At 44.2% G+C, this 16,850-nt stretch overlaps 1 protein-coding gene across 2 annotated transcripts in view; it reads left to right on the top strand.

The window, feature by feature from the left end:
- LOC144782779 (exocyst complex component 3-like) overlaps positions 1-16,850 on the top strand; it is a 380,915-nt gene that overhangs the window by 124,134 nt on the left and 239,931 nt on the right. For both annotated transcript variants that reach the window (XM_078662074.1, XM_078662073.1), the window contains exon 2: positions 7,370-7,937. In XM_078662074.1, the coding sequence (XP_078518200.1) occupies positions 7,370-7,937 (568 nt within the window). The remainder of the gene's footprint in view (positions 1-7,369; positions 7,938-16,850) is intronic.

The following is a 16,850-nucleotide window of genomic DNA, read 5'->3' as shown; positions in this document are numbered from 1 at the left end:
TAAGTGTGTTTCATGTTAATTTCAGCCAACTTTATTTACTATAATGTTACTACAAAGTAAAATTGTCATTAGATGCATCACCAATGTCCTGTGCGGAGGGGTGAACCATCGGTATTGTACCTCAATCCGACATCAGTGTCATTTGAGTATCTGGGGGGCATACTTCAATTGGATCCTACCTGCCACAGGGGTAAACGCTGGTTGCTGGGTGTGCGACGCCGTTAGTCTTCTCCCGCCGCCGGTATCAGCATCAAGCCGGAGCGCGGTGGAGAGGAACTACGGCTCCCAGCGACCCCTGCGTCCAGACGCCCACTTCTTGGTCAGCGCGCCCGGAGGCGCATAAAGACTCGTGGCTCCCTCTGAGGAGCGGGGGCATACTTCAATTGGATCCTACCTGCCACAGGGGTAAACGCTGGTTGCTGGGTGTGCCACGCTGTTAGTCTTCTCCCGCCGCCGGTATCAGCATCAAGCCGGAGCGCGGTGGAGAGGAACTACGGCTCCCAGCGACCCCTGCGTCCAGACGCCCACTTCCTGGTCAGCGCGCCCGGAGGCGCATAAAGACTCGTGGCTCCCTCTGAGGAGCGGGGGCATACTTCAATTGGATCCTACCTGCCACAGGGGTAAACGCTGGTTGCTGGGTGTGCCACGCCGTTAGTCTTCTCCCGCCGCCGGTATCAGCATCAAGCCGGAGCGCGGTGGAGAGGAACTACGGCTCCCAGCGACCCCTGCGTCCAGACGCCCACTTCCTGGTCAGCGCGCCCGGAGGCGCATAAAGACTCGTGGCTCCCTCTGAGGAGCGGGGGCATACTTCAATTGGATCCTACCTGCCACAGGGGTAAACGCTGGTTGCTGGGTGTGCCACGCCGTTAGTCTTCTCCCGCCGCCGGTATCAGCATCAAGCCGGAGCGCGGTGGAGAGGAACTACGGCTCCCAGCGACCCCTGCGTCCAGACGCCCACTTCCTGGTCAGCGCGCCCGGAGGCGCATAAAGACTCGTGGCTTCCTCCGCGTCGCGGACGCGCGCGGACGGCGCCGGGCTGAGCCCGGGCAGAGGGCGGGCCGTCTGTGGCCGTCCGGGGACGACGAGGGACGGGACGGGCCACCCTACTTGGCCCCCTCGCTCCACGGGAAAATCACCCAGGTACTGCTCGGAGTGCATAGGGAATCTGCACAGGGCTTTGTAGCCTTTTGAATACTTCTTTCTTCATAACCTGTACGGCATCACCCAAGAGGATTGGTATAAACCTAAGCAGCACAGTGTGGTTGCGATAAAGTAGGAGCCGATAAGGAAATGATGTCCACCCACCCCAATACACGCTCGGCTGGGAACAAGTTACATAAAAAACAACCCCTAAATCAAAACGGGGGGAAATAAAGGAGGGAGCCCAAGCAAAGGGGAACAAACCTACAGCAATTGACCTAATGCTAAAAAAAGTAACAGGGGAAATTGAACGCATGGAACGAAGTTTATCCTCCTCGCCCAATCTCAATGTTATCACTCAAACACCCCCTAGAGATGTACTATTAGTTGATAACTCAAACACTCAGGGCAGTGTATCCCAAATCAACAATGACACAGCGGACGTCCCATGTGCACAAACCCCAGGGCCAGAAACCCCTGAATCTAGTGACACGTCCCATCGGAGAACAAGGAAGCGTATGAGGAGAAACAAGGGTTATCAGAGACAGAGGAGAGCATTCTTAAGAAGTAATTCCCCAGTTTGCATTCAAGACTACAAATTAGTAGAAAATAACTCCCAGGTAGAATCCATTCCCCCAGGGTGGATCGAGTCAGTAGTCACAGATATCAAAAAGCAGCTAGAATCCTTTCTAGCAGCCCAACTAAAGCCTATCGTAAGCAAGGTGGATAGAATAATGTGTGAGCTCGCTAAACAATCCAAGGCACTAGAGCACACACTCGCAAAAACCTCCGCAGACCCACCCCAACAATCGGAGGTAGCCATAAATGACAAGGCTAACACAACGAGAACCCAAAACAACAACTGTGACAGCCACTTGCATCAGGCAACAGTCCAGGTTCACGAGGCCCCTAAAACTGTTCAAAACCCCAATGGGGGAACTAATGACAACTCCAGAGGGAAACAAAACCAAGGTGAGAACAACTCTCAGAGGGAGAAACCTCCCCTGCAACCACTAATGCAATGGAGACAAGATGATCGCAGCCAGAGGGAAGGGAATTACAACCACTGTTATACAGACCCTGATCCCTCCTATAATACCAACACTCAGGCCCCACACATAGACTTACCCCCCGAGGCGAGCCCCTTTGTAATAATATTTGCAGGGGTACCAGAAAATAGGCCCATAGAGAGAGAAACACACCACCAATTGATCTCCAAAATTTCGAAGTGGCTGAATATCCCAGACCCTTAAATAACGGGGAACGAGGAGAGATAGCAAGCGCAAGAAGGGCAAACTGGGTCGGGGGGAGAAACAAAGATATTAGAGGAGACTGTATAGTCGCAAACTTTACGGACACTAGTCTGGTAGAGTACATCTTGAAGAGTGCAAATAGGAATCAAACCAGCACGATTTGCGCACTCCCACTTGGGTATTTTTACTCAAGGACCCGGAACAGCAAGCGTGTGGGTGATGAGGGAGGGTGGACGATGGGTAGATCACAGCGCCCATATAGACCTAGATTAGCAAGCCATCCTGAACAGCCGTATTCTCAGCGGGATTTCCATCAATGGAGAAATAGATTTGCCCCACTCCAATCACTAGAGGATATCGATTGACTTACACCCTCAGAAAATGATATCGCAGGAAGTGTGCCCACTAGTAGCCATCCAGGCCCAGAAATAGGGGGTGAACGGGGGAGCGAGGAGAGTATACTAACCGGGAAATTAGACTTACCCCGGGGCCAGGGGGAAAAGGAAATAACCAAAACAGACACATTAACAGATGGGGAGGATAGAGTAACAGAAACCCACATGACAAGAGGCAAAGAGAAGAGGGAGGGTCTGACCATCTTATCTTGGAATATCGCAGGGCTGGAAGCCAAACTAAAAAGTAAGGAATGGGTAGAATTTATAAAGCAATTTCATCTGATAGCGCTCCAAGAAACTTGTGTGAGGGACTCGGGCCCATGTCAACTGGAGGGTTATAAGTGTTTTTTTTAAACCCGCACAAGGCACAAAATCGGGTAGAGCAAAAGGAGGTCTAGCACTATATGTGGACTTAGATCTGAATGTAAATGTAAATGTAGTATACTTGTAAAGCGCACAGCTGCCCCAGCAACGGGGCGTCCCGGCGCTGTATAACTCTGGGGAACCCGTCCTGGCTTTCCCTGTGGGATGGTCCCTTGCTGGGAGTCCCCAAGGTGGAGCCAGGCATCCCCGGAATTGGTGGGGCCGTTGTGGAGATTAGGCAAGCTAATGCCCAGAGTTGCCGAGTGGAACCCCTGATTAGAGTAAGCACCGAAGCGAGAATTATCGAGTCCGCTGACCAAGGTCCACGACCCTGCCGCGTCGGGAATTGAACCCTGGTCCCAGGCTGACTTCTGCTCTCAGGCCTGCCACCTCTAACCAGTGAGCCACACTACTCCACTACTCCACTACTACTGAAAGGCTCCTGGTCATATACTGATTGTCCATCAGATAATATACAGGCAGCTAGACTTTCACACTTGGGGGAGAGTTTACTGTTTGTAAATTTCTATAACTCTGGCCCGGTGGAGGGGAAATTCCCAATTTTAGCGCAGCTGGAAAACTGTTTAAACGAGGAACTAGAGCAAAGGACGAAGGGGCCAGAACCTACTGTCTTGTTAATGGGGGATTTTAATTGCCACCTATGCCCCAAACTACTTCCTTTAACCCCTGATTGGTCAGCGTGTCCTTTAGAAAAGGGCCCCCATTTCTCACACACTAAAGAGGGTACTATTTTGATGAAATTATTAGACAACTTTGCCCTCACTCAGATCATGGATCTAACCGCACTTAAGACAGGCGAATCCCCAATACCGACATTTAAAGGGAAAGGGGGGGGGGTCCATAATAGATTATGTCATGATATCCGCTTGTGCCAGGGAAAAGATCATAAATACCAGCACAGAGTGGAGCCCCTTCAGCGACCACAATCCCATTCTAACAGAAATTAAAGGGAACAATTTCATCAGAAAAGACCTAGGGGTGATCCATCAAACAGAAATCCTACCAACAGATCAAGGGAGACGCCTAAGGTGGTCAGTGATTAACCCCAGAGAATTTTATGTCAAATTAGTGGATGAAGGGAAAACCCACATAGAGACCTGCTTAGACCATACAATGGAGGACAGAGGAGTTGTAGAGGCGTTTGAATCTTTAACCAAAATTGTAGAGAAACTCCTGACTACCAAGAAGCCCGCAAAACAGCTACCCACGCCTAGATGGTTTGACTCTAACTGTTCTAAAGCCCTAAGAGACCTAAAACAGTGTTTAAAAAAGACTCCTAGGAACAAGGTCGAAATCACCCGTTATAGACAGCTCTACAAAACCCAGGTCAAGATCAGGAAAAATACCCTCCAAAAAGAAGTCTGGGCAGATTTAAGAGAGGCCGGTGAAAATAAGGATTATGCCCAGTTCTGGAAAATCATAAACAGACCAAGCTTCCACGATCAGAACTCCCCAGTCATCAGCTCAAATATTTTGCCGGAACAATGGATTGCCCATTTCAAATCCTTGTACAATCAACAGGAGGTAGCCATTGGGGATGGAAACTGGAGGGGGTCAAGGGCGGAAAAATTTGAATTATCCCTGGATGAAGTCCTTAAAGCAATCCTAGGGCTAACACGCAACAAAGCCCCGGGTCCGGACGGAACCCCTCCCGACCTATTTCTTAGCAATACGGAGTTATGGACCCCAATGGTAACGAGAGTACTGAATGCTGCTATTAAAACGGGTCTGCCGAGATCATGGTCCACTGCGGTGATTGTCCCGATTTACAAGAAAGGCTGTAGGGACAGCCCGCAGTGCTACAGACCTATCTCGCTTATTGACGTTTCTGCCAAGGTGCTTGGGAGGGCACTTCTCAACCGCCTATTAGAATGGACTGATACCCACAACATCTTGGTGGACACCCAGTATGGGTTCAGAACTGGTAGGTCAACCAGCGATCAGTGCCTCAACTTATACCTCCTTACTGCCAAGTACATCATGGCGTCTAATGGCACCATTTACATGGGGTTTATGGACTTAGCAGCGGCGTTTGACAATGTCAACAGAGCCAAACTATGGTCGCTCATGTTCAACTTGGGAATTGATCCGGACCTTATTAACATCTTGAGGGAGCTTCACTGGAACACCACGGCCAAGGTCCGCTACAGTGCGGGGGGTGTGAGCACTGATCCCTTCCTGTGCTCGGGCGGGGTAAGGCAGGGGTGTATCCTGGCGCCATTCCTGTTCTCCCTCTATATAAATGGCCTGGAGAACGATCTGATAGCTCTGGGAACGGACTGCCCAAAGGTGGGCAAGCGTCACCTGCCAGTACTTTTGTACGCCGATGACGCGGTCCTCCTAGCGCGAACTGCTGTTGGCCTGCAGCTCTTAATCAAGGGTTTTGCGGATTTCATGAGGAAACTGGATCTCTCCGTCAACATGACAAAATCCTTCGTCATGATAGTAGGGAAGAAACCGCAGAAGAAATTTGTTTTCAAACTGGGGGATCATGTCTTGGACAGTGTTAAAACATTTCCATATCTAGCACTTTTATTCGATGAGAAGCTAAAGTTCTCCCCTCTGATAGAGGAGAGGGCGAGGAGACTTGTCTCAGCCAATGGATCTATACTAAATTTTGCCCGTCGAATGGGACGTTGGTCCCCAGAGCAGGTGTTGACTTTGTATAGATCAGTCAGTATTTCAAAGACCATTTACGGAGCTGAAGTTTGGGGCTTCAGAGATGCTCAACTAATTCAAAGTGAGGAAGACAAATTTCTGAAAAAACTGTTAAAACTACCGCCGAGCATCCCTGCAGCAATAACACACAAAGAGCTGGGAATTACTTATATAGCTGACCTGATCAGGCTGGAGCCTATACTGGCCTGGATCAAAATTTGGACAAACCCCAATGCGGAACTCTCCAGACAGATCATCCAGGATTGCCTGACGAAAGAGAAATGCCTTCAAATCCCCTGGCTGAAATATGTGAAAGATACTTTGGGGGAAATAGATGAACAAAGGCTATTCTTGGACCCCTCCACGGTGGATATACATTCTAGACACTCAGTACAAGGGCAACTGTTGGATAAATATAATGGCAGGAGGAGGGAGCTGGACTCTATTAAATCCTCGACAGTTGCTCATTTGCTAGTATCTAATGAAGCAGGCATGGAACCGTACCTCTTTTTAATGTATAGTCAGCATGAGAGGTTTTTAATGACTCGTTTTAGGCTCAATTTGTTGCACCATATTTTAGCATATCCATCAGGGTTTACTCCAACAATTGAGCAGAAGGGTGCCTGCGGCTGCGACAATAGGTCTCCGCAGGACACCCTTCATTTTGTATTATTGTGCCCTTTTTATAAAACACCGCGTCAAAGATTCTTAGTAGGTGTTTTGAAAGACTCGAAAATAATCCATGCCAAATCAGCTTTACTGTTTCTGCAAAGAGCCACTGAAATGCGAACCCTATGTGCCACTATTAGCTTTCTTAAAATTGCTTTTAAACTGAGAAATACAAGGGGATGATGAATTAGGTGGGCCTTGGAGGTATGTAATTGTTTATACGGGGTTTTGATTCACACGGGCACTTAGGTCCTACTACTCACAAAAAATCCCTTTTAAAATTTGATGTCCTTTTTAAACAATGTTATGTCGTTCAGAAAGTTTTGTATTCGAGATTATGTATTGTATTGTTGTTATTGTGTATTTTTATGATGGTTTTTAACCTTCGAAACAAATAAACGAACTGAACTGAACTGAGTATCTGGTCTCTAGGGAAACAACAAGCGGTATGCAGTAAGTAGTATCTGGCAGCCCAAAACTGAAGCTGAGACACGTTAGCTTTTGTGAATCAATTACTTCGAATGTGTTATTTTAGACTGCATTTTGGATTATATGCATGGTAGATGTAAGGTGCTTACAGAACTAGAACATTTTTGGGACAAAGTGGAAATCTTTTTTTTTTTTAGTTTTACTCTGGAAATCTACTACGTATCTGTCCCTTTAGCAACATGAACTCTGCTTTAAAAAAAATTAATGTAACTTTTGTGCTGGAATGAAATGTTATTGCTATGTTCTTTTATGATTCTTTGAATCGAAATAAAGACAAATTGCATTGAGTAATCTCACATTCGATTTTCAAAAACCAAGAGGAAATAATGTATCATGTTAATACATTTTATGCTGATCTATAATTATAATTCTGTATTTTAGGCAAAGATCTGAAGGCACTGTTGGAGGGAAACAAGTTTCTTGAAGCATGCAAATATGTAAATGAACAGGAGGAAAGCAACTCCATTGATGCAGAATCATGTTACCAAGACATATCCACCTGTATGTGGGAAGTCGTTGAGGTGTTCCTCTCGGACTGTGTTTATTCGCATGACGCCTTAATACAGGTGGTTGAAGCTGTAAAGTGGGAGAAGAAAAAGCACAGAGAATCTTTGGAAAAGAGCTTCGACTCCGAATGTGCCGCAAGGTGGATTCACAAAGAATGGGAAGCACAACTGGAGAGCTACCTCAAAAAAGCAATACAAACATACATTCCTTTGTTTCCTTCCGGTAATAGAACATTGAGTGAACATTTAAGAGACCTTGAAATCTACATTGATTCCAAAGTTGGGGAACATGGACCTTTCCTCAAAGAAGTCGGGCTTCTGGTAACATACATAAAATGCTTTGACATTTGCATTTTTGATCACCTTGAAGCTGTTCTAACTTACTGTAATGAGTATGGAAAATGTGCATTACTTTACCTATGGGTTACCAAACATTACAAAAGGTAAGTCCTGCTGAATAGATCAATCTGATACACTGATTCTGTAGTTCACTTTGTTTGAATGACTCCAGTTGTGCTCCTACATAAAAGGAGATATATGGTCAAATGATAATACAGAGACATTTTAAGGTATGTTCAAAGTGGGCAATTTCACAGGGCTCTCACCTCCCAAAAGCCCTCCCCCACCCCGGCAAAGTTATATTTCTCTCTCTCTAGATCACCTCTCTCTAGTCTCTATCATAACCTCTCCCCCTCAATCTGCCTATCTATAACTCTCACTCTCTCTCTACCCACTTTCACCTCCCGGATTTATGAAGCCCTGGTCAAGATCTGTTTCAGCTGTTTCTGCATGACATTGTTTCCACAAGTTACATTTATAATTCAATATTATTTGACATTTTAAGGGCTTGAATGAACAGAAATTGTGTAATAAGATTCAATTTATGTTGGACAGGGTCCCTAAATATGTCCTGCCTGGGGCCCCAAATAAGACTTTGCTAAGGAATTCATTTTTACAAAAAAGTGGAGCATTTTGCTCTGCTTTTGGGGATTTCAATTACTACTAGAAGGAGCAGAGTATGAAAAAATATTGCAATGTTAATGGAGCAAAATCAATGTAAAATTAGAGATAACATGTCTGAGCCCATAGAGACTTGACAATAGAGACCGACTCCTACAACGAGGTTACATTTCGCTTAGGACCGAGATAAAATTTGAGGCTATTTATGGACTGTTGTGATATAAAAAAACATACTTTCTTAACTACGAGCAACATAGATGTTCTGATTTTAAATCTAAAATACTTTAGGTAGCTTGGATGCCATTGCTTTAAATGTTTGTAGTGTCTTTTACTTAACAGTAACTGCAATCCAAGGAGGTAGGGGCCTTATCACAAAGGCCTATGGAGTATGTAAAACAGTACTCTCAATCAATCAATCAGGAGTTATAAAGTGTGGCTAATCACCCGATAGGGTATCCAGGCGCTTGCAGGTCCTGGAGGCTTATTCAAACAGCCAGGTCGTGAGGGCCATCCAGAATTCTGGAAGTGAGGTGATGGTCTGGAGGTGCGTGGGGAAGCTGTTTCAGGCCTTTGCTGCAATGTGGGTGAAGGAGTGTCATCCACTTCTGCTTCAGTAGATGCGGGAAGTACGAACAAGTGAAAGGGAGGTAGAGTGTGCTCTTCTCGACAGTTGGCGGAAGTTCAGGCGGTGGTGAATGTATGTGGGTCCTTAGTTGTGTAGTGCCTTGTGTGCGTGGGTCAGCTGCAGGTCAGAAGCAGTGGGCCAGAAGAAAACAACTCTTGTACTGTTACACATTTTTATGAATTGGCACAAAAAAATCTAAAATGGGAATACAAGGGGACTACTCATATACAATTAGAAATGACTGCGCCCTTTGGACTCTAATGGAGAGTTGGACTTTTCGGGGCTAAGTCGCAAAGGCATGTAAGAGTATGTAAGAAAGTACTTATGTAGTACTACTTGCTGTAGTCATAAATGGTTTTGAAAATTGGCCAATAGTTTTCTGGGATGCCATAGATGTTAATAGAATTCTGTCTAATTATAAAACTGCGCATTAAGTTCAGTAAAAATTAGCCACATCTGTCCCTATTTTAGACTTCAGCTCAGCACAGAACTCTCCTTTATTATACTGGCTACATCAAGTGGCTCATTAAGAAGTGGGTGCCAACGGCGAGAGTGGTGAATATATCTGGTAATTGGGGGATCCATTGTGTTTTTTTGCCTCGAAAATAATAAAACGGTGACACTGGAAGAAGACATGATGTGACTGCACACCCCCTGGTGATTATGAGAGATGTCCTCCGCATCATTTTGCTGCTGGATAAAAACTGACAGCTAGAACAACAGCAGTAACACTATTACTGATGGTTATTTCCCAAATTAGAAGTTGCAGGTCCTTAAAATGGGGAAAACGGCAATAGCAGTGGTGTTTCTGCTATATTTACCCGACCATATTTCAATCGCAGTTGTTTGTCCAATCGTGAATTCTAGGGTACAGGTTAGGTAAACCAGCACTAGGCATATATTATTGTGATGCTGTAACTAATGTGCCCAGCGCAATGCCGCATGTTTGGTCTGTATTAAATCATTTGTGGGCCATGCTGCCACTATGCACACACTGATATTCAAAACCTCTAGTTACATTAGTGCTTTGCTGTGGTGTAATCTTTTGTGGCTCCCTCATTCTCACCACCAACTAAAAAAGGAGCAACTTAGACCTGGACATTTCTCTCAAGGGCTACACTGTGGCACCAGGTGGCAAACATTTTGTTTATGTGGTGAGACCTATCTTGCCCCTCTTTCAAAGAAGATTGACCAATAGAATTGTAATTTATAGCCCATGGTGGGATGAGAAGCATAGTAGTGCTGGGCCAGTTTTCAGAGTGGGTGATGGTCACTGGATTCAGATTAATTTAGGTTAGTAAAACCACAGTGTTCTTAAATGAGTGAATATGGCGAATATTTTTTTTAATTCTAAAGTAGAAGGGTGGGTTGTGATACTATGGCGCATGGTATGCACTATATAATTACTATCAGCCAGTAAGCCAATGGGCGTGAGGGGGTCTCCTTGAGGCATTTTGTAAAACTGGACTGTACTGGATCATTTTCAATACATAATAAATGGTGAAATTGTCGTATAAGTAGCTGTGAATGTCATTGAGAGCAAGCACATTTCCCATCCGCATTGCACCTTAATGCTATTTGGAGCTATCTCTTAATTGTTTATCAACAGTTTATAATAGTCTCTTTTATTGTTAGCGCAGCTAGGGATTCCATAAAGTCCTCTGATACTCAAACTACACAAGATAAGGGGTGATTAGTACCTCTCTTCTGTCCCCCCCCGCACAATTAACCAAACACACACTGAAGGGGAAAGGGAAGTAATCAAAGTAGGGTTCTCTGCTTTTATTACCTACTTTTACCCCTTTTGTGCGTGTCAGGTCCTCTAAAACTTAGCATAATAAACAGTGTTCCTCTTTCCTTCAGAGACAAATGGCACAACTTTTGCCCTTAAAGTTTGAAATTTTTTGTAAGTAAACTCTTTTTCCAGAAATATCTTGTTGCAATTTTCAAAAAAATAGTCTTTTTGATCCTACATGGTTGTTGTAACTTTTATTAAATCGATTAATTGTATCCAAACATTAGCTTGAGATCTTCTTGCTTAAAATACACACATGAAGCTCTACAATGGCAACTTTTTATTTCTTTGTAAATACAAAATTATTCCAACCAAATATCATCTATTTTTTAATGTTTGAGGCTGGTAAGACCTATGCAAGGCATACAATAAGTAATCAATGAATGAATTTGAGAGTCCTCGCCTATGTGCATGGCCTACATAGTATAGATGTACATCCCCCTTACAATTGAGAATGGCTCTCTCTATGAGAACCCATTGTGGAATTTCCCTTCACAAAGAGAAAATATATTTAGCATGGGTCACTGTGTGTGCAATACATTACGTCTCAATGTGGGTAATTGTAAGCCACCAGCAACCGTGGCAGCATGTGATTTCAGTGCTTTAAACCTAGGTCAGTCCCTGTTCCAAATGAATGTTTTAATATTTGACTTTCAGAATGTCCTTGGGGCCTATTCACAAAGTCAACTTTACCTGTGAGTAAATCTACACGTGTAAATGTACTCTTACATTTTGTAGCAACTTTACTACTTTAGGCTATTCAGTATTTCAAAGTATTAAGTTACTATAAAGGGTAGATTACATGTACCCACCTCCTGAAACAGGGTTGTAGTCTGAAAAATATCAAACACAACTGGAAAGTCCTTACTACTACTTGTAGATTTAAAACTATATTACGTTTCACACACTTGGTGGTGACCTCCACAACTGCGACTGAGAACTCCCTATGGTAAATTATATGAACATTTCTAAACATTTAAGTTTTAAAAATGTTTTAACAATATTTTATGTTAATGTGAATACTTTTTTATATGTATTTTAAAAATTGAATACCTTTAAACAATGTAATAGCAGTATTAACTTAATTTGGGCTCAAATATTTAATCTATGTACAGTAATTTAAATTAGAATAATTATTTTTTTATTATTTTTTTAAAACTACCTTAAGTAAAATGTTTATCTACTACACATTTAAAGTTACTAAAGCTTATGTATAGAATGCATTTAAATAAATTATGTTTTAGGTAAAGTGGCATAATTTTTTCAATTTCAGAAAATTCAGTCCAATATTTTATAATGAGATAATATATTATTTTTTTATATTGAAAATTTACCATTAAATAAAATGTATTTATATTTTCAAAAGTCTAAATAAATTAACTTGTTTCAACATTATTTTATTTTAATTCCGTGCCTCCATTATTTTTTGTGGTAAAGTGCTGCTGTACCACTGGTTGGCCATGTGAGGTGCTAGACATACTCCACGCCTGAGCTGGAGGACATTTACTACTGTATTCAGCCAATTGTGGTTGTAGTTTGTAAATAGGAAAGATGTCACTCTTTTTTTGGGTGGGTGTTTGTATTTGAAAACTCTCTTCAAATTTGTATTTAGCCCTCTCTACACTCCTCCTTGTAGATGTAAGTCTTCCCCATTTTCCAATCACTCCCTCATCTCCAGCCCATATTTACTATGAAAATGTAGATCTACATGTACGGATATCTCCGCTCACCTTGCAAACACCGCTGCATTGAAAAGATAGGAGTTTGTCAATTTAGCAATTGGCTAACTCTTTTCTGAGAGGGTGTACGCCCCACCCTAAACCCCTCGCTAGCCCTACCTTTACCCCTCCTAATTCCTCCTCCTAAAATATAGGCATACGTGTGCAGAGATGTTCGTATAGAAAAGATGGGAGAGATAGAGTTGTAGACGTTAGCACAAAGGTTTGTTAGTAGCATTTAATAGTACATGAGTAGCAATATTTCTGTACTGCTAAACATACCACAAAATACAGTTTGTGAATCGGCCCTTATACATTTTTTCTATAAGAGATCATTGCAAATATCTAATTAGAAAGCAAATTAGTTAACCTTTCTACCAGTGGCTCCAAATCAACTTACATCAACTTATCTAAACCTTTGTTAAGCTGTATGCCCAAACATTAGAGGTGGGAAGTCAGTAATCAAATATGTGCTCCTACCAGTGAGATTTTAGAGGCTCATTTGAACATAGGCATTTCTTCCTGTGTTTTCGAATTTTATTCACATCCTCAGAAATTAGCAAAAGAAGGGGATTTGAGCTATGAGAGTTGGTTTAAGGTCTCTGGCATCACCAACATTACACACATGTTTTCAGCATACAACCATACCTTGTATTCTTCTGCTTGTGTGGTTATGTCCAGAATATCATTATTTTGACACCCTGTTGCTGCTAGTGTCTCCTATGCCAGCAGGACAAGCTAAGGATGAATGTGTATCCCTGCCTCTGACTTCCCAATACCCAAATGGGGCAGGACAAGAAATGTCCACATTTGGCCAACTGTTCTAATAACGTAAACAGACAGCCCCATTACACACAATCAAAGGTCTTTTTGGTGTCTATGGAAATTACTATTTTGTTATTAAGATTGTCTTTTGCCTGGGGAGGCGTGGCTAAGGTCACTGAGACCCGCATGGATGACAAGATGGTGGCGCCTGCTTTTTTACATGAAAACCGAGCATGAGGCATTCAAACACACTCCTGCACGCAAGTACGCCTGCGGGTTCAGCACTTGCTCAGACTCCAGTAACAAACAATGTGCCCATGTGGTGAGACCTTGAATTTTTCCTAATAACTAACGCGATGCACATACTTGAATTGCTCCCATCGCGTGGCTCGTGGGGGCCCAGTGAACAGCTCTCACGGCCCACGGACCTTAGCCCTAGCATTCAGAATGCCCCAATGCCTTAAACATTACCATTCCAGATGGGACAATCTGCATTCAAATCCCGCTAAATTGGGCTGGCGCTGCGGAGTACGTTTAATCTTATCTCACCACATGACCTCTCCCGATCACTGCGCCAGCCTCGTGGTGCTCAAACCTCACTGCACACAGGCCCCAGCCATTACATCTAACACGCACCCGTTTTCCTAATAACTTTCACTGTAATGAGGGCCTCCACCACTGCAAGACTGTGAATGGGACTTCCATCTGGACTTCCACCTTACTGATTTTAGCTGGCTGATGATATTACTGCTTTTGGCCAGTGCTGTGAGGTATGCTCTAACTCTCTCTCTTTTGTGGCCCAGTGCGAAAACCTCAGACCCAGCATTCAGTGCCCATTACTGTGCCAACACCCTGCCTGCACTCATTGAGCCAAATAACTGCTCAGCCTGTCAAACATACAGGGATAATGCGCAGCACAAAATAAGGCTCCTGATGTTGTGATCAATGAAGAATGTGACACTGCAAACTCTGTAAACCACTTTGATGCAGGTACTTTCTATGGATTTGTGACGGATACTTAATGGATGATTAATAGATATGTGATGTTCAGGTAAACTCAGATGACCTGATGTGATCCTATTCCATAAGCGAGCCTTCAAGTGGGTACACTACATACTAGCAGGGTGATTGATACCTATAGCACACTGCAGGGGTTGCGCAGGGCTAGTGCAGCTATAGTAGACTCTGCCCTGTGACCTTATAACAGACTCTTATTATCTCCGCTGCCTGACACCCTGCCATGGTCACCCATCATGTCAACCCAGCTGGTCTGATGCAAACCCCATTGCCTCAGTACTTTAGTCATTTCCTTATTGCTCCATCAGAAGTCATCTGGTATACTGCACACATGGTTGCCCAGAGGGATCACAAAATACTGAAAGACATAGAAATCAAAACTGGATTCAAAAGTTCAAAATATGAAGCCTTGAACGTTGAGTCCCCCATTAAGGACCAATATGAGAGCCAGTCCACCTTGGAAGTGATTCTCAAAAAATAAAACGATGTTCACGATATTGCTCAAAGAACAAAGTCCAACACTGACATGTTGCAAACTGATGGATCTGCAATAAGAAGAGACCCCAAAGAACTAAACTTGAGAGTATTGAATGCCAAATAAGCAGGACAGAGGATCACCTGACCGCGCAATCCAAGCCCCTCCTTAAGATCGTAACGCCCTCCCGACTCTCAACACAAAATTACTGAACTGGAAATTCATAATAAGAGGGGGAACCTCAGAATCTTTGGTCTGCCAGAAGCAACAGAAGACAAAGCTCCTTCTGTGATCACCTTCCTTAAATCATGGATCCATGCGACCTTGGGAATCATATCCAACAAGGACCTATAAGTAAAATGCTGCTAGTGGACCTGCAGCCCTGATTGTGCCACCCACATAAGTAGCCTTGCAAACATGTCTCAGGCCTGCCACTGCAGTGTCTGTGTGTGCAGTTTTAAAATGCCATTTCGACCTGGCAATTGCACCTACTTCCCAGGCCCAATGCTTCCCTTTAATCACATGTAAGGCATCCCTAAGGTTAGCCCTAAGTAGTCCTATAGGCAAGGTGCAGTGTATTTAAAAAGTAGGACTTTACGGGTGGGTTTTATGTGTCCCGGTAGTGACAAACTGCTAAATTCCTTTTTCAGTACAGCAAGACCTGTCTCTCCTGTAGGTTAGCATTTGAGCTTCCTTGTAATATCTTACAAGTGTATCTTTGGGAACTGATAGAAAATTAGAGTTTGTCTCCCAACTCACAACTTAAAAATGCCTCTTAGAGAAGTTGGTTTTTAAATTGCAGGTCTGAAAATATTGCTTTTTGAAGTTTAGTATTTTCATACTTTCACCATTCTGTGCCTCTGCCTGTCTCTGAATACGCTTCTAGATCAGGATGACAGTTGGGCTGTTTGTGCATACACTCTAGAGAGACACAAAGGTAGCTGAGGTGTGCCCTGCATATCCTGATGACCCATCACCAGGCTGATTGGTCTTCCCAAGCTAGATCGGAGGAGTTGAAACTTGTACCTGAATAGGGCTGGGCCTATCCCTTCACACATCAGTCTCTACCCCCCCATCATATGTATGGAGCCAGGGCCCGGAAGGGCATGGTCTTTTGCCCTACACAGACTTTCCTTTGAAGTTTGCCTACTTCAAAGGCTGAATTAGGTATAAGAACTGGACCTCGGACACCATATACTCATAACACTTCTGGAATGAAGACATTCTGCAAGAAGAAAAGCTGTGTTACTGACAGGAGGAGCTGCCACTTTGTTGTTTGCTTTGCTGTGCTGTCTTTCTTCTGCTGCTTCTGTCCTCCGAAAGGACTGAACTTCACTTTATACATCATGATTTTAAAGGCTTGAGTCGAGCTTGCCTCCTGTTGGAAGTCTCAAGACCATCGAAGACTTCCCCTGCAGCATCTGGGCTTTTCTGCTGAGAGCCCCACTCCGCCAACTGGTGCCAAATCTAGTGCCTGGGCCCTTGGAAGTGATTTTGCTGTGTTCAGCAAGAAGAACCCAGCACATCGACTTCAAGTGTGACTTCAGAGCCAGCGCTGCTCTTCGAAACCATGCCGCTGCCTGAACCGGAGTTTGGTCCCCCCCTCAACTCAACGACTGCCTCCGAAGAACCACCACAGAGGGAGTCCCAAGTACTGTGCCACTAAAGTCCGTGGGGCCTGACCCCAACTCTGCTGCCACATCGGTGACCCCATGGTGTGACATCGCACTACAAAATCGACGCCGCATGGTTGACTCTCAACACTTCATTGACCCTGCACCTCCAGAGGAACCACCTCATCACCTCCTCTGTACCTTGCAATGTCCCAAGCACCGACTTGCCAATGTCCTGAACCCACAGTAAGGAACCAACACCGCCCTGGCACCCATGACGGCTCACCTCCCAGGTGCCTAGTAATGTCTTAGTTTTGTCATCTTTTCCTAGGTATTGTAAGCGGAGTATGTATAACTCCATGGCTGACCCGCACTCCATCGTGGTCGG

This window comes from Lissotriton helveticus, chromosome 9 (assembly GCF_964261635.1).
Source record: "Lissotriton helveticus chromosome 9, aLisHel1.1, whole genome shotgun sequence".
Classification (NCBI taxonomy): Eukaryota; Metazoa; Chordata; class Amphibia; order Caudata; family Salamandridae; genus Lissotriton; species Lissotriton helveticus.
The sequence above is the reverse complement of the archived record's forward strand: the minus strand, read 5'-3'. Positions and strand labels throughout refer to the sequence as shown.